Consider the following 24,118-nt stretch of genomic DNA (forward strand, 5'->3'; position numbering starts at 1 on the left):
TCTCGCCCTGTCTCTTTCTCGCCCTGTCTCTTTCTCGCCCTGTCTCTTTCTCGCCCTGTCTCTTTCTCGCCCTGTCTCTTTCTCGCCCTGTCTCTTTCTCGCCCTGTCTCTTTCTCGCCCTGTCTCTTTCTCGCCCTGTCTCTTTCTCGCCCTGTCTCTTTCTCGCCCTGTCTCTTTCTCGCCCTGTCTCTTTCTCGCCCTGTCTCTTTCTCGCCCTGTCTCTTTCTCGCCCTGTCTCTTTCTCGCCCTGTCTCTTTCTCGCCCTGTCTCTTTCTCGCCCTGTCTCTTTCTCGCCCTGTCTCTTTCTCGCCCTGTCTCTTTCTCGCCCTGTCTCTTTCTCGCCCTGTCTCTTTCTCGCCCTGTCTCTTTCTCGCCCTGTCTCTTTCTCGCCCTGTCTCTTTCTCGCCCTGTCTCTTTCTCGCCCTGTCTCTTTCTCGCCCTGTCTCTTTCTCGCCCTGTCTCTTTCTCGCCCTGTCTCTTTCTCGCCCTGTCTCTTTCTCGCCCTGTCTCTTTCTCGCCCTGTCTCTTTCTCGCCCTGTCTCTTTCTCGCCCTGTCTCTTTCTCGCCCTGTCTCTTTCTCGCCCTGTCTCTTTCTCGCCCTGTCTCTTTCTCGCCCTGTCTCTTTCTCGCCCTGTCTCTTTCTCGCCCTGTCTCTTTCTCGCCCTGTCTCTTTCTCGCCCTGTCTCTTTCTCGCCCTGTCTCTTTCTCGCCCTGTCTCTTTCTCGCCCTGTCTCTTTCTCGCCCTGTCTCTTTCTCGCCCTGTCTCTTTCTCGCCCTGTCTCTTTCTCGCCCTGTCTCTTTCTCGCCCTGTCTCTTTCTCGCCCTGTCTCTTTCTCGCCCTGTCTCTTTCTCGCCCTGTCTCTTTCTCGCCCTGTCTCTTTCTCGCCCTGTCTCTTTCTCGCCCTGTCTCTTTCTCGCCCTGTCTCTTTCTCGCCCTGTCTCTTTCTCGCCCTGTCTCTTTCTCGCCCTGTCTCTTTCTCGCCCTGTCTCTTTCTCGCCCTGTCTCTTTCTCGCCCTGTCTCTTTCTCGCCCTGTCTCTTTCTCGCCCTGTCTCTTTCTCGCCCTGTCTCTTTCTCGCCCTGTCTCTTTCTCGCCCTGTCTCTTTCTCGCCCTGTCTCTTTCTCGCCCTGTCTCTTTCTCGCCCTGTCTCTTTCTCGCCCTGTCTCTTTCTCGCCCTGTCTCTTTCTCGCTGTCTCTCGCCCTGTCTCTTTCTCGCCCTGTCTCTTTCCTCGCCCTGTCTCTTTCTCCGCCCTGTCTCTTTCTCGCCCTGATCTTAGCTCTTTCTCGCCCTGTCTCTTTCCTCGCCCTGTCTCTTTCTCGCCCTGTCTCTTTCTCGCCCTGTCTCTTTCTCGCCCTGTCTCTTTCTCGCCCTGTCTCTTTCTCGCCCCTGTCCTTCTCTCTCTCGCCCTGTCTCTTTCTCGCCCCTGTCTCTTTTCTCGCCCTGTCTCTTTCTCGCCCTGTCTCTTTCTCGCCCCTCTCTCACGCCCCTCTCTCTCGCCCCCTCTCTCTCGCCCCCTGTCTCTTCGTCGCCCCCTCTCTCCTCGCCCCCTCTCTCTCGCCCCCCTCTCTCTCGCCCCCTCTCTCTCGCCCCCTCTCTCTCGCCCCCCTCGCTCTCGCCCCTCTCTCTCGCCCCCTCTCTCTCGCCCCCTCTCTCTCGCCCCCTCTCTCTCGCCCCCTCTCTCTCGCCCCCTCTCTCTCGCCCCCTCTCTCTCGCCCCCTCTCTCTCGCCCCCTCTCTCTCGCCCCCTCTCTCTCGCCCCCTCTCTCTCGCCCCCTCTCTCTCGCCCCCTCTCTCTCGCCCCCTCTCTCTCGCCCCGCTCTCTCTCGCCCCGCTCTCTCTCGCCCCCCTCTCTCTCGTCCCCCTCTCTCTCGTCCCCCTCTCTCGCCCCCCCCCTCTCTCGAGCCATCTCTCTCGCCCCCTCTCTCTCGCCCCCTCTCTCTCGCCCCCTCTCTCTCGCCCCCTCTCTCTCGCCCCCTCTCTCTCGCCCCCTCTCTCTCGCCCCCTCTCTCTCGCCCCCTCTCTCTCGCCCCCTCTCTCTCGCCCCCTCTCTCTCGCCCCCTCTCTCTCGCCCCCTCTCTCTCGCCCCCTCTCTCTCGCCCCCTCTCTCTCGCCCCCTCTCTCTCGCCCCCTCTCTCTCGCCCCCTCTCTCTCGCCCCCTCTCTCTCGCCCCCTCTCTCTCGCCCCCTCTCTCTCGCCCCCTCTCTCTCGCCCCCTCTCTCTCGCCCCCTCTCTCTCGCCCCCTCTCTCTCGCCCCCTCTCTCTCGCCCCCTCTCTCTCGCCCCCTCTCTCTCGCCCCCTCTCTCTCGCCCCCTCTCTCTCGCCCCCTCTCTCTCGCCCCCCCTCTCTCGCCCCCCTCTCTCGCCCCCCTCTCTCGCCCCCCTCTCTCGCCCCCCTCTCTCGCCCCCCTCTCTCGCCCCCCTCTCTCGCCCCCCCTCTCTCGCCCCCCCCCTCTCGCCCCCCTCTCTCTCTCTCTCTCGCCCTCTCTCTCTCTCTCTCGCCCTCTCTCTCTCTCTCTCGCCCTCTCTCTCTCTCTCTCGCCCTCTCTCTCTCTCTCGCCCTCTCTCTCGCTCTCTCTCTCTCGCCCTCTCTCTCTCTCTCGCTCTCTTTCTCGCCCTCTCTCTCTCTCGCCCTCTCTCTCTCCCTCTCTCTCGCCCTCTCTCTCGCCCTCTCTCTCGCCCTCTCTCTCGCCCTCTCTCTCGCCCTCTCTCTCGCCCTCTCTCTCGCCCTCTCTCTCGCCCTCTCTCTCGCCCTCTCTCTCGCCCTCTCTCTCGCCCTCTCTCTCGCCCTCTCTCTCGCCCTCTCTCTCGCCCTCTCTCTCGCCCTCTCTCTCGCCCTCTCTCTCTCCCTCTCTCTCTCCCTCTCTCTCTCCCTCTCTCTCTCCCTCTCTCTCTCCCTCTCCCTCTCGCTCTCTCTCGCCCTCTCGCTCTCTCTCGCCCTCTCGCTCTCTTTCGCCCTCTCGCTCTCTTTCGCCCTCTCGCTCTCTTTCGCCCTCTCTCTCTCGCCCTCTTGCTCTCTCTCGCCCTCTTGCTCTCTCTCGCCCTCTTGCTCTCTCTCGCCCTCTTGCTCTCTCTCGCCCTCTTGCTCTCTCTCGCCCTCTTGCTCTCTCTCGCCCTCTTGCTCTCTCTCGCCCTCTTGCTCTCTCTCGCCCTCTTGCTCTCTCTCGCCCTCTTGCTCTCTCTCGCCCTCTTGCTCTCTCTCGCCCTCTTGCTCTCTCTCGCCCTCTTGCTCTCTCTCGCCCTCTTGCTCTCTCTCGCCCTCTTGCTCTCTCTCGCCCTCTTGCTCTCTCTCGCCCTCTTGCTCTCTCTCGCCCTCTTGCTCTCTCTCGCCCTCTTGCTCTCTCTCGCCCTCTTGCTCTCTCTCGCCCTCTTGCTCTCTCTCGCCCTCTTGCTCTCTCTCGCCCTCTTGCTCTCTCTCGCCCTCTTGCTCTCTCTCGCCCTCTCTCTCTCTCGCCCTCTCTCTCTCTCGCCCTCTCTCTCTCTCGCCCTCTCTCTCTCTCGCCCTCTCTCTCTCTCGCCCTCTCTCTCTCTCGCCCTCTCTCTCTCGCCCTCTCTCTCTCGCCCTCTCTCTCTCGCCCTCTCTCTCTCGCCCTCTCTCTCTCGCCCTCTCTCTCTCGCCCTCTCTCTCTCGCCCCCTCTCTCTCGCCCTCTCTCTCTCGCCCTCTCTCTCTCGCCCTCTCTCTCTCTCGCCCTCTCTCTCTCGCCCTCTCTCTCTCGCCCTCTCTCTCTCGCCCTCTCTCTCTCGCCCTCTCTCTCTCGCCCTCTCTCTCTCGCCCTCTCTCTCTCGCCCTCTCTCTCTCGCCCTCTCTCTCTCGCCCTCTCTCTCTCGCCCTCTCTCTCTCGCCCTCTCTCTCTCGCCCTCTCTCTCTCGCCCTCTCTCTCTCGCCCTCTCTCTCTCGCCCTCTCTCTCTCGCCCTCTCTCTCTCGCCCTCTCTCTCTCGCCCTCTCTCTCTCGCCCTCTCTCTCTCGCCCTCTCTCCCTCCCGCACTCTGTACCCATCTCATGACATTTTCTGTAACATGTGCATATGATTAGTTGATAAAGGTATGGCAAATGGTTGAATGGGTCATTGTGAGTTGCTAATGCCTATGGAACTGTATCCACCCAGACCGAGATTTTTAAAATTTTAATTAGAAATCAAAATTTTTTTTTGAAAATGAAACCTTCCAGCTTTCTCCTGTAGTTACCTGAAAACTTCCCCTTACTGGAGGCATGAGGTGTTAATACTTAATTAGTTATTTGCATGCTGCTAGCACCTTCTGAGCAGAATGTTGTGCAGCAGTTTATCCTGTAGTGTATTGCAAACCTGGCAGGGAATCAGCGCTGACTGTGCGTTTAGAGGACCAGAGGCAGATTTTACCTTTGCACCTTCTTATTCTCTGTGGCAGACACCTCACGACCAGGTATCCTTCATTGTCTTCTTCTTAGGCAGTCCCTCAGGATTGAGGATGACTTAATTCCACTCTGCTTTGATGAATTCTAAGATGGCTGATAAATCCAATGCATTATCTGCAGACTATACTTGGAGAGTTGGGTAGGTGAGTTGTTGGGAGGGTTGTAGCAAAGCCTTAACTTCACCTCTGCATTTTCCCAATGAAGTCTCTTGATGTGTTCAGTGCCTTCCCAAATCACATTCTCCATTTTGATTGGTCGTAAGCCAGGGACTCCCTTGAGTCGGCGGTGATGTTTGATCTCTTTAGGAATGCTTTGAGGACATTTCTAAAATATCCTGCAATGTAAGACAATGCTGTGCTCTGCTTCCTCTGTAGTGAGTTTGTTGTGGGTAATGTGCTGCCTACATTAAATGCAAGACATAGGCATGAGCTCTTATTACTTGAGGCACATCTTTCTTCCCACCATCCATCACACTATATCTTGTTACAGATCCCCACCCTCTTCTGTCACCTAATAAAACCAGATTCCTTAAAAGAATGAATTTATCATGGAGTTAAAACTCATTAATTTCACATTAAGAGCAGTATTTCTTCCAGACATGGATCATGAGCCAAGACCTTGACTGCTCTCATCTAAATTAAATAAGTTAGGAATTAACTACTAGTTGGAGCGGCTGCTGAGGCGTATTTTGTTATTTTATTAGGTTCTCCGAAAACCAGGACTCTGGTGAGAATGCAGACCTCTGAGCATTGTGTTCCATCGTGCTAACCCCGGGGGAGTCACTTGTAGGAAGTGAAGCTCATTCCCCAGCCCTTTGACCTGCCTTAGAAATTGTGGAGAGTTGCATTAGAGAGTTCCAAAGAAGAGTCATATTCGACTCGAAACATTAACTCTGTTTCTCCCTTCACAGATGCTGCCAGACTAGCTGAGTTTTTCCAGCACTTTCTGTTTTCATTATATATGGAGAGTTACATGCTGGCTGTTTTGGGGAATTTGTGTGTGGGATGAAGGAACTAGGAGCCATCTCTTATATTTGAAAGGTTTTCTGGTGCCTTTATTGGAAACTGGAGTATTGAGTGTTTAGGGAGGCAAAAAATGCCTCCTTAAAGCTTTTGGGTTCTGAGATCTGAATTTTACCAGGCTCCTAGAGACTGGCTGGGCAGTGAGAGAGCTTGTAAAATGGTGGCAGAGGCATCAGGAGGGGAGCCCAATGTCTTCCTGCTGCTACTGGATATTATCAATGATGGGAAGGGGCTTGACAGGGTAGACACTGAGAGGTTGTTCCCCTTGGCTGGGGAATCTAGAACATGGAGGGCACATTCTCAGAGAAAAGGGATTGATCATTGAGAACTGAGATGGGGGAAATTTCTTCACTCCAAAGGGTTGTGAATCTTTGGAATTGCCTACCCTAGGGAATTGTAGATACTGCACCATTGAATATGCTTAAGGCTGAGATAAACAGATTTTTGGTCTCTTAGGGAATCGTGGGATATGGGGAGGTAGCGGGAAAGTGGATTGAGGCCGAAAAACAGCCATGATCCTATTGAATGTTGGAGCAGGTTCAAGGGGCCCATGGTCATTCCTGTTCTTATTTCTTACATTCTTATGGGAACACCAACAGTGCAGCCACATACTGACTAGAGGTGACTGGCCAATTAACATCCCTTATTGCTCTTGTTGGGACAGGCCCCCGGCCATGTAGGGTAACTGCCAGCAGCCTTTTGGCAGGTCCCTGGAGCTGGGGGCCTTACACTATAACCAATACATAGCCCATAGAGGGGCCTTCATTTTGCCCACTGTGCTGCGCCGTTTGAATGAGCTCTCCGCTATCATTTTGTCCTTTAACATTTTTTTTCAAATATTTGTCCACTTTTTCTATAAGCTGTTATGTATTCTGTTGCACTGCTGGTTCTGCTAGGGCATTTGATGCCCTAATAACCCTCCATGTAAGTAAATAATTCTCTCGACATCACCCTTTATTCTTTTGATGAGGGAAGTAGTTACCTTTAGTTACCAGCTCAGAAACTAACGGAAATAGTTTTCCCATTTCACCTTTTCAGAAATTTTTTCATTTTCAATGCCTTTTATAGAAGAAATAACTTGGTAATCTTGCTCTTTTGAAAGTGGCCGCTGCTGGTCTTGGTGGTGGTGTGACTCTGCTGGGCTTTTAGGTTTGGGGTGCTGGGTTTTTCTTTTTTGGGATCCTGCTGGGACTATCCCTATATAGGGGGTTTCTTTGTCCCCTTCACCATCTCATCCCTATCTAGATCAGAATGTTGTAAAAACCTAACTGATTCATCAGTGTTCTTTTTAGGGAAGATGAAAGCTGCTGCCCTCACCTGGTCTGGCCTGTGTGTGACTCCAGTCCCATCCCAACATAATTGACTTTTAACAGCCCTATCAAGCTACTAAATTGTAGCAAAGCACTACAATGAACACACTGAAGGGCCACCATCACCTCCTCTGATCTACTAAGGATAAATCTCAAGAATGAATGACTTAAAAAAGCAGCTGTTTTTGAAGTTGGGTATTGAAGTAATAAAGCCCAATGACAGTGAGGGGGTCACTTTGTGCTGAAGCAATTGTTTATGTGATAACATCCCTGTATTTTCTTCGCCATTGCCTTAGTTAAGCTGCTACTTCGGGAAGCAGATTAGCTTATGCAGGTCAGAGGAGGTACGCATTGATCCTTGGGGTGATGAACCTGTGAGCAGCTGAGTGTGACGTAGCATTTGTGGTTTTACTCTGCTATAGCGTTGTTTTTTTTTTAGTTAAGTTGAGAAATCTAAATGGCAGCCAAAACTCACCTAGCTGGGGTGTAAAGAGTGAGAGAAGATGAGATAAACAACATGTATTAGTTAGGTGACCCCAAATTGTTTTTCAAAAGTCTGCGCATTGTGGAAGGAAGGTTTTGAGTTTGTGGAAAGGATCAAGTTAGAATAGGAGACTGTATAATTGATCTTGTTTTCAACATGAAGGAGAAATATGATGGGAGAGAGGACAAAGTCCTCAGAACAGTGAATCAATGAGAGAAGAAACATCAGAAGGTGAGTCTTCAGCACCAGCTGAGATACCACATTATGAACGGAAACTGGGTGGCCAGGAAATAAGATTAAGATGCTGGCTTCACACCACTATGGTTACGGCTTGGTGGAAGGGGACCAACACTTTATCTGTTTCACCCCACAGCTAGCGTATTCCCTGTTGGCTGAGAAAGGAGGGTTGCTGTCGCACTCGAGGAGGAGTTTGCGGCCTCTCGTCCCCCTCCCAGCTGTAGGAGGTAAGATGAAGGGGATCTGCTACAAATGGGAGAAACAAAAGTGATTCTTTGTGGGGAAACAGGAAATGAATACCCTGATTCTCCAATGGGAGACAACTCTCTTCCCAGCTCTCTCTGGGCAGGTGTGAGTGTTGACTCTGGCTGGTACATGGAGATCAGTTTTAACCACTAAGTTTCACAGCTAGGAGACAATCATTGACACAGACCAGGAAATAATGTATATTCTGCTAATTATTTAAACTGGTTGTTCTCACTTGAGCTCCATCAGATGGCCCTCAGTCCTACAGAATCCCATCGTGGTACAGGTGAGGATTCTGCATCCCAGAGGAGCTTATCTTTCTGGTTTGCTCTCTGGCACCATTAGTTGAAGAATTGGAAGGAGGGCAGTACTAGAGAAGGAAGTAGTACTATATTGATGCTCATGGAGTAGGAGGATCAGTGTTAGCTTGATAGAAAATACAGCAAGTCGTGCTAAATGGTTGTTTTTTTCAGACTGGAGGATGGTAGACAGTGGTGTTCCCCAAGTGTCAGTGCTAGGACCACTGCTTTTTTTGCTATATATAAATCACTTGGATATTGGAATACAGAGTAAAATTTCAAAATTTGCTGATAATACCAAACTTGGAGATGTGGCTGACAGTGAGGATGATACAAATCGACTGCAACAAGAATTAAATAGACTAGCAGAATGGGCAGACAAGTGACAGATGGAATATAACAGAGAAGCAGAGAAGCCTGAGGTGATGCATTTTGACAGGATAAAGAGAGACAAAATAAACTTAATGACACTGTTCTAAATAGTATGCAGCATAAGAGTAATTAATAAAGAATGAGAGATCTTGGGCTTCATAAATAAAAGTATTGAATACAAAAGGTGGGAAAATTATGCTGAACCTTTATAAATCTCTGGTTAGGCCACAACTGAAGTATTGCACTCAGTTCTGGTTACAACACTTTAAGAAGGATGTGAGGGTCCTTGAGAGGGTACGAGATTTGCCAGAATGGTTCCAGGGATGGAGGATTTTAGCTATAAGGTTAAGTTAGCAAAGCTGGAGTTGTTTTCCTTGGAGCAAAAGGGATTGAGGGGAGATTTGATAGAGGCGTACAAGATTATGACAGGTTTAGATAAAATAGTTAAAGAAAAACTGTTCCCATTAACTGATGGGACAAAGGTTAGGGTACCCAGATTGAAGATTTTGGACAAGAGATGTGGGGTAATGTGAGGAAGGATGTTTTAATGCAGGGATTGGTAATGACCTGGCACTCGCTGCCCATGAGAGTTGTAGGAGCGGAGATGGTCAATGATTTCAAAAGGAAATTTGGTGGGCAGTTGAGGAAAATAAACTTGCAGGGCCATGGGGATAGAGCAAGGGAATGGGACGACTGGTTTGCTGTATGGAGAGCTGACACAGATTTGATAGGCCGAATTGCTTCCTGTGACTTTGAGGTTTGCTGTAACTCTTTCGAGTACAAACACGTTTCCATCTGTTCCTGTTCAGATGAAGTTACATTGTTCCATAGTTTGCCATTGTGAGATTTGAACTCTTGATCTTGGGGTTACAAGCCCAGTACCATAACTACTTGGCTATTTAGGGCTGCTTATGTGTAGCAACCATGTAATCAAGGTCCTTCTGAAGCATTTCCAATTCTGCTAAACTGAAATCATTTCATCCATTACCTCACCTATGGACAAGAGAAGAATCTGCCCCCACACTGGCCTATCCTCTGTTGGTGGTGGCTAGGGTGTGGTAGTCTTTGTTGTGCTCTCTACTGGAGGAAGTTGCATGATCAATGAGCTGTAAGTGCAGATAAACTGGGGATTGTGTAAGAACTTCTAGATCCCTCAAAATTGAGGCACTTGCTGTTGACCTGATTTCACAAACTGCATTTGGGAGATGAATGAGTGATACCAAAAACTTGGTAAGTAATGGAACCTCTCAGGTCAGAGGGGTCAGTGTTGACTAATGATGAGTAGATTTAGTTTCAGAAATAACAGGTGCAAGCTTTGCAGGAGATTAAGACACTGCAGCCAGAGAAACAAGTGAGAAGATCAGCACAGGCAAGATAACGAATGGTAGTGAATACAAGGCTAGTGTGTTGTGTGAACGTAGTGTGCAGAAGGACAGTTGTGTAGATGTTGTGGCACAGGGCCTAGTGAATGTGACATTAAAACAGACACTGATGTTTCTGCACCTGGTATTTGGTTAGCAAATCTGGCAGCAAAGGGCTGTTTTCACTGGTTTTAGATTTAGAATATGTTGGTGCTTCAGTTCGTGTTCCAGTTATCATTAGACATGATGGTTACTGAATGGTTGTCTTTTTGTTGCGAGCTGCCACTTGGTTATTTAGTAAATACTACATCATTATATCCACAGAGCCTCCGAGTGAATACCATTACTGCACCAATTTCTCCTCCAGCATGACATTTGAATGCAGTTGTAGCCATACTACTATCTTCAAGAAATCATTAGATTGGAAATCATACAGATTGGAAAGTTGCTAATGTAGCACCAATCTTCAAAAAGGGGCATTGAGACAACCTAGGGAGCTGCTGGGAAGTGACTTCATATTTATTGCAGTAGAGTTTTTAATGCTTTCACAAGATGTGGGCGTCGCTGGCTAAGCCAGCATTTAATGACCATCCCTAATTGCCCTTGAGAAGGTGATAGTGAGCCACCTTGAACTGCTGCAGTCCATGTGGTGTAGGTACACCCACATTGCTGTTAGGGAGTTCCAGAATTTTGACCCAATGACAGTGAAGGAACGGCGATATATTTCCAAGTCAGGATGGTGAGTGACTTGGAGGTGGTGGTGTTCCCATGCATCTGCTGCCCTTGACCTAGGTGGTAGAGATCATGCGTTTTGAAGGCGCTGTCGAAGGAGACTTGGTGAGTTGCTGCCATGCATCTTGTAGATAATTCACATTTTTGCTGCTACTGTGCATAGTGGTGGAGGAGATGGATGTTGAAGGTGGTGGATGGGGTGCCAATCAAACAAGCTGCTTTGCCCTGGATGGTACCGAGCTTCTTGAGTGTTGTTGGAGCTGCACTCATCCAGGCAAGTGGAGAGTATTTCACTTGAGCATAGTATTAGAAGGGAACCTGAGAGTGGGAAATTATGCACTTAAACCTCTCTGCCTCTGTGTTGCTTTCTTCATTTAAAGCCCTCCTTAAATTGTATTTCTGTGATCAAGTTTTTGGCCATTTGAGTCAGTGTCTAATTTTGCTTTCTACCACTCCAATGAAGTGCCTTGGGAGCTTTATTACATTACAAATGCTACATAAATGTAAGCTGTTATTAGAATGCTGAGAGAAGTTAAGTAAACCCTAGGGGAAGGAGTGGAGGAAAAGGCAAGCACCTTAATGTCTCTCTTAAGGAATTTGAGCCCATAGGACAGGGTAAAGAGCTGGGATTGTGCATTCAAAAGCTGGATTGGTTAGTGCGCTGAGGGTGAAGAGTTGGGACTAGTTACTTTATGGAGAGAGATGAGCCATGATTGGTTACTCTGGGGAAGAGCACAGGATTGATTACATTGGGGTAGGTGAAGCATTGATTGGTTACCATGGGGAAGAGTCGACTCTGGGCAAATGTTGGAGAGGTTATGGCATCGTGTTATTGTCACTGAACTAGTAATCCAGAGTCCCAGGGTAATGCTCTGGAGACCCGTGTCTGAATCCCACCATGGCAGATAATGGAATTTGAATTCAATAAAAATCTGGAATTAAAGTCTAATGATCACAAAACCATTGTCGATTGTTGTAAAAACTCATCTGGTTCACTAATGTCTTGGCCTACACGTGATTCCAGACCCACAGGTGGTTGACTCTTAAATGCCTTCTGAAATGGCCAAGCAAGCCACTCAGTTGTAACAAACCGCTACAAAGTCTCAAAAGAGGAATGAAACCAGACAGAATACCCGGCATCGGCCTAGGCACTGGAAACGACAACGGCAATCTCAGCCTTGTCGACCCTACAGAGCCCTCCTTTGTAACACCTGGGGGCTAGTGCCAAAATTGGGAGAACTGTCTCACAGACTAGTCAAGCAAAAGCCTGACATAGTCATCTTCATGGAATCATACCTTGCAGATAATGTCCCAGACTCCCTCCATCACCATCCTTGGGTACGTCCTGTCCCACCGGCAGGAGCGGCTGAGGTGGCACAGTGGTTTACAGTAGGGATGGAGTTGCCCTGGGACCCCATGAAGTCTCATGGGCAAGGAAACCTCCTGCTGATCGCCACGTACCGCCCTCCCTCAGCTGATGAATCAACGCTCTTCCATGTTGAAACCACTTGGAGGAAGCAATGAGAGTGGCAAAGGTGCAGAATGTACTCTGGGTTGGTGATGGATATTGAAGTCCCCAAGAATGGCTTGGTATCACCACGACTGACCGAGCTGGCCGAGTCCTGAATGACATAGCTGCTAGACTGGATCTGTGGCGGGTGGCAAGGGAACCAACAAGAGGGAAAAACATACTTGACTTCATCCACACCAATCTGCCTGCCACAGATGCATCTGTCCATGACATTATCGGTAGGAGTTACCGCCGCACAGTCATTATGGAGACGAAGTCTCACCTTCACATTGAGGATACTAAACAACTCACTGGAGGAGGAGGTCCACAAATATCCCCATCTTCACTGATGGAGGAGCCCAACACATCAGTGCAAAAGATAAGGCATTTGCTACAATTTTCAGCCATAAGTGACGAGTGGATGATCCATCTCGGCCTCCTCTGGAGGTCTCCAGCATCACTGATGCCAGTCTTCAGCCAATTTGACTCGCTCCACGTGATATAAAGAAGTGGCTGAAGGCACTGGATCCTGTAAAGGCTATGGGCACTGACAGTATTCCGGCAATAGTCCTCCAGAACTTGCTGAGGCACTACCCGGCTATGTGGAAAATTGCCCAGGTATGTCCTGTACACACAAAGCAGGACAAATCCAACCTGGCCAGTTACCGCCCCATCAGTCAACTCTTGATCATCAGTAAAGTAACGAAAGGGGTCATCAACAATGCTATCAAGTGACACTCGCTTAGCAATAACCTGCTCACTGACGCCCATTTTGGGTTCAGCCAAGGCCACTCAGCTCCTGACCTCATTACAGCCTTGGTTCAAGCATTGTCAAAAGAGCTGAACTCTTGAGGTGAGGTAAGAGTGCCTACCCTTGACATCAAGGCAGCATTTGACTTAGTGTGGCATCAAGGAGCTCTAGCAAAACTGGAGTCAATGGGAATCAGGGGGAAAACTTTCCTCTGGTTGGAGTCATACCTAGCACAAAGGAAGATGGTTGTGGTTGTTGGAGGTCAGTCATCTCAGCTCCAGGACATCACTTCAGGAGTTCCTCAGGGTGGTGTCCTCGGCCCAACCATCTTCAGCTTCATCAATGACCTTCCTTCCATCTTAAGGTCAGAAGTGGGGATGTTCGCTGATGATTACACAATGTTCAGCACCATTGACGACGACTCAGATACTGAAGCAGCCCATGTCCAAATGCAGCAAGACCTGGACAATATCCAGGCTTGAGCTGGCAAGTGACAAGTGGCAAGTAACATTCACGCCACATAAGGGTCAGGCAATGACCATCTGCAACAAAAGAGAATCCAACCATCGCCCCTTGATGTTCAATGATGGCATTACCATCACTGAATCCCCCACTATCAACATCCTGGAGGTTACCATTGACCAGAAACTGAACTGGACTAACCATATATATACTGTGGCTATAAGAGCAAGTCAAAGGCTAGAGTAACTCACCCCCTGACTCCCCAAAGCCTGTCCACCATCTACAAGTCCCAAGTTAGGAGTGTGATGGAATACTCCCCACTTGCCTGGATGAGTGCAGCTCCCACAACACTCAAGAAGCTTGACACTGTCCAGGAGAAAGCAGCCTCTTGATTGGCACCACATCCACAAACGTTCACTCCCTCCAGCACCAATGCACAGTAGCAGCAGTGTGTACCATCTACAAGATGCACTGCAGGAATTCAACAAGGCTCTTTCGACAGCACCTTCCAAACCCATGACCATCCAGAAGGACAAGGGCAGCAGATGGATGGGAACATCATCACCTGGAAGTTCCCCTCCAAGTCACTCACCATCCTGACTTGGAAATATATCACCGTTCCTTCACTGTCGCTGGGTCAAAATCCTGGAACTCCCTTTCTAACAGCATTGTGGGTGTACCTCCACCACATGGACTGCAGCAGTTCAAGAAAGCAGCTCACCACCACCTTCTCAAGGGCAACTAGGGATGGGCAATTATTATTGGCCTAGCCAGTGAAGGCCACATGCTGTGAATGAATAAAAGCAAAAAAAAATTACCCCAGTTTTCAGCTTCCTTAAAGGAACCAATAAATCGAACTACTGATTTTTTTTTTTGGGATTACCACAAACCCTAAAAACATGGAAAGCTGATTCAGGCCAAGATTCACAGACTGGTAAGATTAACTATTTGCATAGGAGAAGAAATGTGAAATTGTCTCCTAAGGGTGGGAAGGTGGGGAGATAATGATGGCAGATAATGCAGGATAAATGAGTGAGAGCAGGATAGATGTTTGAGGGAGTGGATGATTGTGAGGTGTTAATGCTTAGCAATGCTTGGGAGGACCCCAATGATTTGTGTTTAATTATGGTGGCCCGCACAACATTTTTTCTATATAGACTGGAGTTCTGATACTACAGCCCACAGGTTGACAGTTAGTTGCAGCACACAGCTGTGTGCAAGGAAATGCTGTTTGAGCAACCTTTCCGCAAGAGTGCCCCTTGTTTTAGATCCGACTGATGTATTATGTAACTACGTGTATCTGAAACTACGTGTATCTGAAACTGTTGGCATGCAATAGCTTGTTAACCTTGCACTCATCTGCTCCACTGGAAGTAGACCCTGCTAAGCTTGGGGGCTGGGACCCTGCTGGGTTTGATGGGAGGGTGATGACTGGGATCCTGCTAGGCCTCTGCTAGGCTTGGGGTAAGGGGTGACTGGGACTCCGCTGGGCTTGGTAGAGGGGGTGTGACTTGGATTCTGCTGGGCTTCTGATGGCTTGTGGGGGGTAACTGGGACCCTTGTGGGCCTCTGCTAGGCTTGGGATGGATGGTTGGGTTTCTGCTGCGCTTGAGGAGGGTGGGGGCATGCTTCTGTGGGCTTCCGAAAGTTGTGGGCATGGATCCTGTTGGGTCTCTGCTGGGTTTGCTCTAGGTAATTGTCCAGTGTCTGCACAGTTCAGTTGGGTGATGGGTTAAAGAGAAATATTGGGAGTAGTTTGCTGGGAGAGTGGTGTTTCTCAGTTGAGTTGCTGAATTGGATCATTAGTAAGGTTACATATTATGCCAGATGTGTTTGTGTTTGGCTGTGATGTTCCAACACCGACACTAATCCTTCCACAGAATATACAGTGCAGTGATCTGGTTGGTGATGAATGGTGTCAGTCCATAAGACGTGGGAGCAGAAGTAGGCCATTCAGCCCGTCAGGTCTGCTCTGCTATTCAATTGGATCATGGCTGATCTGATAATCCTCAACTCCACTTTCCTGCCTTTTTCCCATAACCCTTGATTCCCTTACTGATTTAAAAATCTGTCTATCTCAGCCTTGAATATAATTAATGACCCAGCCTCTGCAGTAAAGAATTCCACAGATTGATTGCCCTCTGAGAGAAGAAGTTCTTCCTCTTCTCTATCTTAAATGGGTGACCCCTTACTCTGTGATTATGCCCTCTGGTCCTAGACTCTTCCCCCAAGGGGAAACAACCTCTCAGCATCTAGCCTGTCAAGCCCCTTCAGAATTTTATATGTTTCAATAAGGCTGCCTCATTCTTCTAAACTCCAATGAGTACAAATGCAACCTACTCAACCTCTCCTTATAAGAAAATCCCTCCATACCCAGGATCAACCTAGTGAACCTTCTGTTCACAGTATTCTAGGTGTGGTCTAACAAGTGCCTTGTATAGTTTTAGCAAGACTTCCTTATTTTTATACTCCATTCCCTTTGAAATAAAGGCCAACATTCCATTTGCCTTCCCTATTACCTGCTGAACTAGTATGCAATCTTTTTTGTGATTCATGCACGAAGACCCCCCAAGCCGTCCGTGCTGCAGTTTTCTGCAGTCTTTCTCCATTTACATAATATTCAGCTCCTCTATTCTTCCTGCCAAAGTGCATAATCTCTCATTTACCCACATTATATTCCATCTGCCACTTTTTTGCCCATTGTGAGGGGACAGAATTAGCTTTTGCAAAGAGCAATCCTGTGTAAAATAAAGCTGGATTCTTGTTCAAGGACATCTCGACAAGCTCCTGCAGATGGACAACTGTGTGTCCATCGCTTGTTGGGAAGGTGATGAAGTCCTTGTGTAATTAAAACTACTGATGTGCTCCAGCAAGTGAGCTATAGATACTGAGCATGTGATTCAGATGCTTTCAACACCCTGTGTTAGGGAGAACAGAATTAGCTTTGTGTGTCACTGTCAGGCGATTATAGGATCAAGTAATGCTATGATGCCCTCCATAGTTAATCAGCTTGCTAACAGTCCCTGTCCACACACTCACATTAATTTGAACCAACTAAATGAAGTATTAGAGGGCGAATGGACCTGTGTAATGATCCAGGAAAGGAACTGACAAAAGAAATTTGATGGGTTGTACAATGCCTACTTAACACATGATGGCAGCCAGAAGTGTCGCAACTTAAGGGGATAGGAGGCAGAGCAACACCTCTTGCTCACCCATTTACCTACTGTTATCCAGTGGGGAGACTGCCATTGTCCATTGGGCAGAATATGCCACAACTTTTGTCCATGGCCCTCTAAACTCAGCCACTCTGTGAGAGTTGGCGGTGACAAATTATGCCACATCCTGAGGTGTGCACATCACTCATTTCCTGCTGCTGCTTTTATCTGTATTAAGGGATGAGTCCAGGCTTCCGCTCTGGCTGTTCAGAGTAGAACTAAAATGTCAGTTTTTGAAACTACCATTGAATGTGGGGCATGAAACAGCTGCAATTGTGTAATAGACATAGGATGCCAGACTGGATCTATCTCACCGAGGGTTTCTACATGGTTACCTGCCTTAAAGGATTTTTGCATTTGTTCAGACTAAATATATTTCTGCCACCAGTGTGCAGATTGAAGCAGTACCGGGAGTGAGACAGTGTTCACAGTGAGCCTCCAGGAGTGAGACAGTGTTCACGGTGAGACTCCGGGAGTGAGACAGTGTTCACGGTGAGCCTCCGGGAGTGAGACAGTGTTCACAGTGAGCCTCCGGGAGTGAGACAGTGTTCACAGTGAGCCTCCGGGAGTGAGACAGTGTTCACAGTGAGCCTCCGGGAGTGAGACAGTGTTCACAGTGAGCCTCCGGGAGTGAGACAGTGTTCACAGTGAGCCTCCGGGAGTGAGACAGTGTTCACAGTGAGCCTTCGGGAGTGAGACGGTATTTGCAGGGGGTCCCATTATTGATGGCTATTCCTTGACCAGAAATGTTTAAAATTGCTGGCTTGGAGCCTTGAGCTTTCTATCTTTGGATTTTGAATTTAAATCCTTTTAAGATTGCTGGTTCCCCATACCTGCTAACCTGTTGCCTGTAACTGTTCTTCAGTTTGGTCCTTGAAAACTGAATGAGACAGATCAGGCGTGCTTGTTGGCCCTTTTTCCTGAATCAACAAACTGATGTGTTGATTTGGTGACACACGACCTGTTTATTGTTCAAGATGATGTTTACACTTGCCTTCTCTGCCCAAAGCCTAGGGCACCCAACCACAGTCAGTAAGAGCCTGAAAATAATTTAACAAGGAACTGTGAGTAACCATGAAAGGCAAAATGATTACACTAAGGTGTTGGTGAAACTGCATTGCCAGCATTTGTAATTCACACAGCGTTTGTGGCCTACTTGATATTTCCATCAGTGTTCAGATCAGAATTATAAACATTGGAAGTAAAAACGATTAAGTCTCCCATTTAATTCAAAGATTTAACATGTGATCAATAACAACACAGTAATTCTCAGACTTGCTAAATCAAACTTCCATGCATATATTGTATAATCCCCTCCTCCCCATCCTGGTACAACAGCAAACATTTATATAGTGCCTTTAAAGTAGTACTTATTGTATTGTGGTAATGATAAACTTTCCCTCCTCATCCTTCTCGTCCTTTCTGTAGCCTTTGACATAATTGATCACACCATCCTCCTCCAATATCTCTCCACTGTTGTCAGCTGATGGAACTGCACTTTCCTGGTTCCAACCTTATTTAATATAAAAGCAAAATACTGCACATGTTAGCAATCTGGCGGCATCTTTAGAGAGAAGAACAGAGTTAATGTTTGAGGCCTGTGACCTGTCATCAGAAATCAATGATGAGAGGTCACAGACCTGAAAAATTAACTCTCTCTGTCCCCCTCTCTCTCTCTCTCTGTCCACAGGTGTTGTCTGATCTGCTGAATATTTCCAGCATTTTGTTTTTATTCCATTCTTATCTTTTTAATCATAGCCAGAGAGTCATGAGTACTTTCCTATACTGTAGTATACTATACTGTTGGTATACCTTTGATCTCTCGAAGAATCTATCCTTGGGCCCTCCTACATCTCATCCATACGCTGATCCTTGGTGACTTCATCCGAAAGCACAGTGTTAATTTTCACATGTATGCTGATGACCCTTAGCTTTACCTCCACCTCCTCTCTTGACTCCTCCACTGTTGCTAAATTATCAGACTGCTGATCCGACATCCAATATTGGATGAGCAGAAATTTCCTCCAATTAAATATTAGGAATACTAAAGTCATTGTTCTTAGTCCCCACTCCAAACTCCATTTTCTTGCCAATGCCTCCATCCTTCTCTGTTGCTAGAGTCTGAGACTAAACTATTCTGTTCACAACCTTGGTATCATGTTTGACCCTGAGATGAGCTTCTGACCCCATACTCGCACCATCACTGGGACCATCTGTTTCCACCTCTAACAATGCCCCAAGGTGCTTCACGGAGCTTTATCAAAATTTGGCACCAAGTCAAATAAGGCAATATTAAGGTAGGTGACCAAAAGCTTGGTCAAACAGGTATGTTTTAAGGAGAATCTTCAGGGAGGGAAGAGAGGCGCAAAACGTTTAGGGAGGCAATACAAGATCTTCGGACCTTAACAACTGAAGGCATGGCTGCCAATGGTGAAGCAATTAAAATCAGGAATGCACAAGAGCCCAGAATTGGAGGAGCGCAGAGATCTTGGGGGGGCTGTTGGATTCAGGAGGTTACAGAGGTGGGGAGTGTTGTAACCATGGAAGGATTTGAAACCCAGGATTAAAATTTTAAAATGAACTTTGAGACCCATTTCAGTACTGAGGCAGGGACAAGAACTTGTTTGGAGGATTCAAGCATGGAGTACTGGGAAACATTTGTGAGAAGAAAACATGTTAAGAACTTTGAAGAGGGAAGGGAGGTTGGAGACGGGACAGTAATTTGCAAGGTCAGTGCAAACAAGAGTTGTTTTTTTTTTGAGGAGAATTGACAGCAGATTTGAAGGAGAGACAACACCTGAAGAAAGATAAAAGCAAAAGAACTGTGGATGCTGGAAATCCAAAACAAAAATAAAAATGCCAGACCTGAAGAAAGATTTTTTAACAATATCAGCTAACATGGGAGCCAGGAAGAGAAGTTAGATGGCTAGCAGTTGGTGGGGATAGGGTCGAGAGGCTGGGTCTCATGGTCAAGATGTGCTTGGAGTGAGCATGAGGGAAAATAGGAGAGGAACTGGCGAAAGTTACATGTTCAGGGCTGCAACAGGGGGAGTAGAGGAAGTTTGGCCATCTGGATGAAGGGATGAAAGGGGTGTGACAGGCAGTTGATTGGATTATCTTGAATAAGGAGACAAGGAAGCCCATGAAGTTTTGCTGTTTGTTTATTGGAGGTGAGGACAGAGGAGATAGGAGAGGGATTTCAGATGGTTTGTAGTGGATAAGCAAAACTGGCTGTTACCTTTTCATTCCAGGAACCCAATGTCTACCCTAATACATCCCTCCCACCCCCCCCAATATGCCCCCCACTGCCATACACACAATGTATTACCCCCATAAACCAGAGGCTGATGCCCTGAATTGTGTTTGCTCCTTCCTTTGATGTTGTTGAGATGTTGGCACACACCCCCAAGCATTGGACCACAGTGTGTCACCTGGCCAATCTAAACCAGAAGATAAAGGAACCCTAATGGAAATGCTGCATATGTGGTGCGGCTCCCCCCTCCCCGGCCAAGGCTGAGTCCGCTCCGCCCCCCCGCCCCCACCTCTGGCGGACGCTGGCTCCACTCCCCGCCTCCATCTACAGCCGGGGCTTGCTTGCCGCCCCGGTTAAGTAATTGGATCCACATTCTGACTCTTGGGACAGTACAGAGGCTCTAAAGCTCAGCCCCTCCTTCCCAGCCTAAAAGGAAGCAATAGTATGAGTTGGGCTTCTGCTGGGACTTTGCCATTTGTTTCTTCTTCTGGCTCGAGCAGAGTGACTGTTATTCCCAGCATGCACTGTTGTGCAGCAACATTTCTTTCAGATTCTGGTTCTTCATTTCCATTCAGACAAAATAAAATTTCATTGACCCACACAGCAACAGCTATTTCATCCAATGCAGAATGGAATTCTGCAGGCTCTTGCTGCAATGTGGGTGTCAGGTGAATTCCATGATGAGACCAGGATGCTTTCTACCTTGGTCAAATAATCTACTGATTATCTGCATGTCCTGGCCAATATCATTCCTCAACCTACATTGCCAATGCACATTATCTGGTCACAAACACATTGCTGCCTGTGAGATCTTGCTGTGCAAAATTGACTACCACATCTCCCATTTTACAACAATGCCTATACTTCAGAAGCACGTCGTTAGCTGTGAAATCTTTGGATTGCTCAGAGACCACTAAAAGCACTGTAGAAATGTTTTTAGGTCAAATTGCAGCATGCCATGTGTGCACAGTCCTTCATGGATGTGATGTGTGCTGTGTGTGCGCAGTCCCTCATGGACAATGACGCATGCTGTGTGTGCACAGTCCCACACAGACGGTGATGTGTGCCGCTAGTGTTCAGTCCCTCACGGACGGCAGTGTGTGCGCTGTCCCTCACGGACGGCAGCTCAGTTGCGTCCATGGCAGGTCTCTACAAGAACAGCTTACCTAGTCCCATATCCATGCCTTTTCCCCATCTCCCTGAATATAATTTATTTTCCGATAATTACCCAATCTCTTTTGAATGCCTCGATTGAATCTCTTTCAACTGCGCTCCCAGGCAGTGCTTTCCAGATCCTAACCACTCAGTGTGTTCAAAAAAAAAAGTTTCTCCTCAGGTCGCCGTTGCTGCTTTTGCCATTCACAAATCGGTATCTTCGGGTTCTCGATCCTGCCGCCTATAGGGACAGTTTATCACTATCTACCCTGTGCAGACAGCTCGTGATTTTGAACGCCGCTATCAAATCCCCTCTTAATCTTATCTTTAATGAGAACAGCCCCAGCTCCTCCATTCTATCCACATAGCTCAAGTCCCTTATTCCTGGAACAATTCTTGAGTCTTTTCTGTACCCTCTCTAACAACTTCACATCCTTTCTAAAGTGTGGTGCCGAGAACTGGACACCATACTCTATTGGAGGCTGAACCACTGTTTTATACAAGTTTAACAGAACTTCTTTGCTTTTGAACTCTATGCCCCTAATGATAAAGCCTAGGATACTATATGCTTTATTAACTGCTTTCTCAACCTGTCCTGTCACCTTCAATGATGCACTGAGGTCCCCTCTGCTCCTGAACCCCCTTTACAATTGTACCCTTGCCTCTCCTCTTCTACCAATCAAATGAATCACTTCATACTTCTCTGTATTAAAATTCATCTGCCACTTGCCTGCTCATTCCCCCAACCTGACTATGCCCTCTTGAGGTTTATCACCATCCTCTTCACAGTTCACAATAATTCCACAATAGTTTTTTTTTTCCTTAGTTCTGTTGAAGAGCCATACGGACTTGAAATGTTAACTGTGTTCCTCTCCGCAGATGCTGTCAAACCTGCTGAGTTTTTCCAGGTATTTTTATTCTTGTTTTGGATTTCCAGCATCCGCAGTTTTTTGCTTTTATCACTATATTTCCATGTTTTGTATCATTGGAAAATTTTGAAATTGTGCCCTGAGCACCCAAGCCTAGGTCATTTAATATAGATCAAGAAAAGCAGGGGTCCTAACACCAAGCACTGGGGAGTCCTACAATAAATCATCCTCCAGTCCAAAAAAAAAACCATTCACCATTACTCTGTTTCCTGTCACTTAGCCAATTTCGTATCCTGTTGCCACTGTCCCTTTTATTCCATGGGCTCTAATTTTGCTTACAAGCTGTTGTGCGGCACTTTATCGAGCACTTTTTGTAAGTCCATGTGCATCACATCAACAGCATTACCCTTATCAACCCTCTCTGTTACCTGACCAAAAAACTCCAGCAAGTTAACATAATTTGCCTCTAACAAATCTGTGCTGGCTTTCCATACTACTTACACGTTTGCCCAAGTGACTGTTAATTTTCATCTGAATTATTATTTCTAAAATTTCCTATTAATGAGGTTAAACTGACTGGCCTGTAGCTGCTGGGTTTATCTTACCTAGCCTTTTGAAGAGTGTTGTAGCATTTCTGATTCTCTGGTACCATTCCTGTACCTAAGGGGAATTGGAAGATTGTGGCCAACGCCTCTGCAATTTCCACTGTCACTTCCCTTAGTGTTCTTGGATGCATCTCATCGAGACCTGTTGACGTATCAGCCTTAAGTACAGCTAGTTTATCTTATACCTCTCAACAATTTTTAGCCCATTCGGTGTCTCAGCTGTCTCCTGTTTTACCATGACTTTGGCAGCATCTTCTTCCTCATTTAGTGTCCTCTCTCTCCTTGGTCCCTAATAGGCTCCTGAGCTACTGATTCCATCCCTCTCTCTGTCAACTGTCTGAGATTAAGCCAGTCTGTTCGCAACCTTGGTGTCACATTTAATCCCGAGTAAGCTTCCACCCTTGTGCTCGCACTGTTTCTATGACTGCCTATTTCCATAACACCTGTAATATTGCCTGGCTTCACCCCTGTCTCAGCCTGTCACCTGTTGAAACCCTCACTTTTCCTCTTTAAGATATTCCTTAAAATCTGCCTCTTTGGCTAAGCTTTTGGTCATCTGACCAAGTATCCTCTTATGTGGCTTGGTGTCATATTTTGTTTTGTAATGCTCCTGTGAAGCACATTGGAACATTTTGTTATGTTAAAGACACAATATAAATACATGGTGCTGCATATTGCTTCTTAAAGGTTTTTCTTTTGTTTTGACATAGTGTACAAGTCTCCAGAATATGAGGCTTTGGGCTTTGACCTGACTGTCGAGCGTTTGATTTCCATCGGGTATCCTCAAGAGCTCTGCAATTTTGTTTATGATCCTGTTTTCCCTACCAGGTAGGCGTATGGATGGGAGAAGGAGGGGTGGGAGATGGGAGGGAAGAATACTTATTTTGTAAGGTTAATAAACAAGAGAATAGCTCCATGAACAAAAATGCCGTGTGTCCAGGTATATTAATCCAGTGTGTTAACCAGTTAAAGAAAATATGTAATCCATTTTCGCATGATGTGGGCCATGCTGTTGAGGGTGAAATTATTGTCCATCACTAGGTCAGCATGTTTAACCTGTAGTGTTTCTTATGGAGGTAAAGAACTATGGATATCTTACCAAAGGCATGAATGAGGGTTTCAGCAGCCGATGAGCTGAGGCAGGGGTGAAGTCGGGTGATGTTACAGAGGTGGCAATAGGCAGTCTTAGTGGCGACACGAATCGGAAGTGGCATCGGAAGCTTATCTCGGGGTCAAATGTAACACCAATGTTGTGAACAGTCTGGCTTATTGCTACGAAGAGGGATGGAGTCGGTAGCTAGGGAATGAAGTTTGGAGCTGGGGAAGGCTACAAGCCACGGCTACAGCCTTCCCAATATTTAAATGGGGTGATTTCTGCTCATTCTAGATGTTGGATAAGCATTTTAATAATTTAGCAACAGTGGAGGAGTTGAGCGAGGCGTTGGAGGTGAGACAGAGCTCGGTGTTGTCAATGTACATGTGAAAACTGACACTGCTTTTGGATGATATCATCGAGGGGCAGCATGTAGATGAGAAATAGGAGAGGTCCCAGAAAATAGATACATGAGGGACACCAGAGAGAATAGTGCAGGAGCAGGAAGAGAAGCCATTGCAAGTCAAACTGCCTGTGATCAAATAAAAATGATATCAGACTTTACCAGTTTTAATGAATTCAGTTTTACAATTGAACATGGCGAGATCTGAACTCTCTTGCTCAACCAGCTCCGTACCCTTCAGCTACGTAAAGTGTGACTGTTTAAGGGAGAGAAAGGTGATGCTCTTAAAGTTTTAGGCAACTGACTTAGAAATGAAACCACTCCTGTTTGACATGGGAAGTTGGT

At 47.4% G+C, this 24,118-nt stretch overlaps 1 protein-coding gene across 3 annotated transcripts in view; it reads left to right on the forward strand.

Moving 5' to 3' along the window:
• The window catches only part of nt5c2a (5'-nucleotidase, cytosolic IIa), a 106,439-nt gene that overhangs the window by 57,579 nt on the left and 24,742 nt on the right, over positions 1–24,118 (forward strand). For all 3 annotated transcript variants that reach the window (XM_041209794.1, XM_041209795.1, XM_041209797.1), the window contains one exon: positions 22,988–23,105. In XM_041209794.1, the coding sequence (XP_041065728.1) occupies positions 22,988–23,105 (118 nt within the window). The remainder of the gene's footprint in view (positions 1–22,987; positions 23,106–24,118) is intronic.

The sequence above is a fragment of the Carcharodon carcharias genome, chromosome 17 (assembly GCF_017639515.1).
Source record: "Carcharodon carcharias isolate sCarCar2 chromosome 17, sCarCar2.pri, whole genome shotgun sequence".
Classification (NCBI taxonomy): Eukaryota; Metazoa; Chordata; class Chondrichthyes; order Lamniformes; family Lamnidae; genus Carcharodon; species Carcharodon carcharias.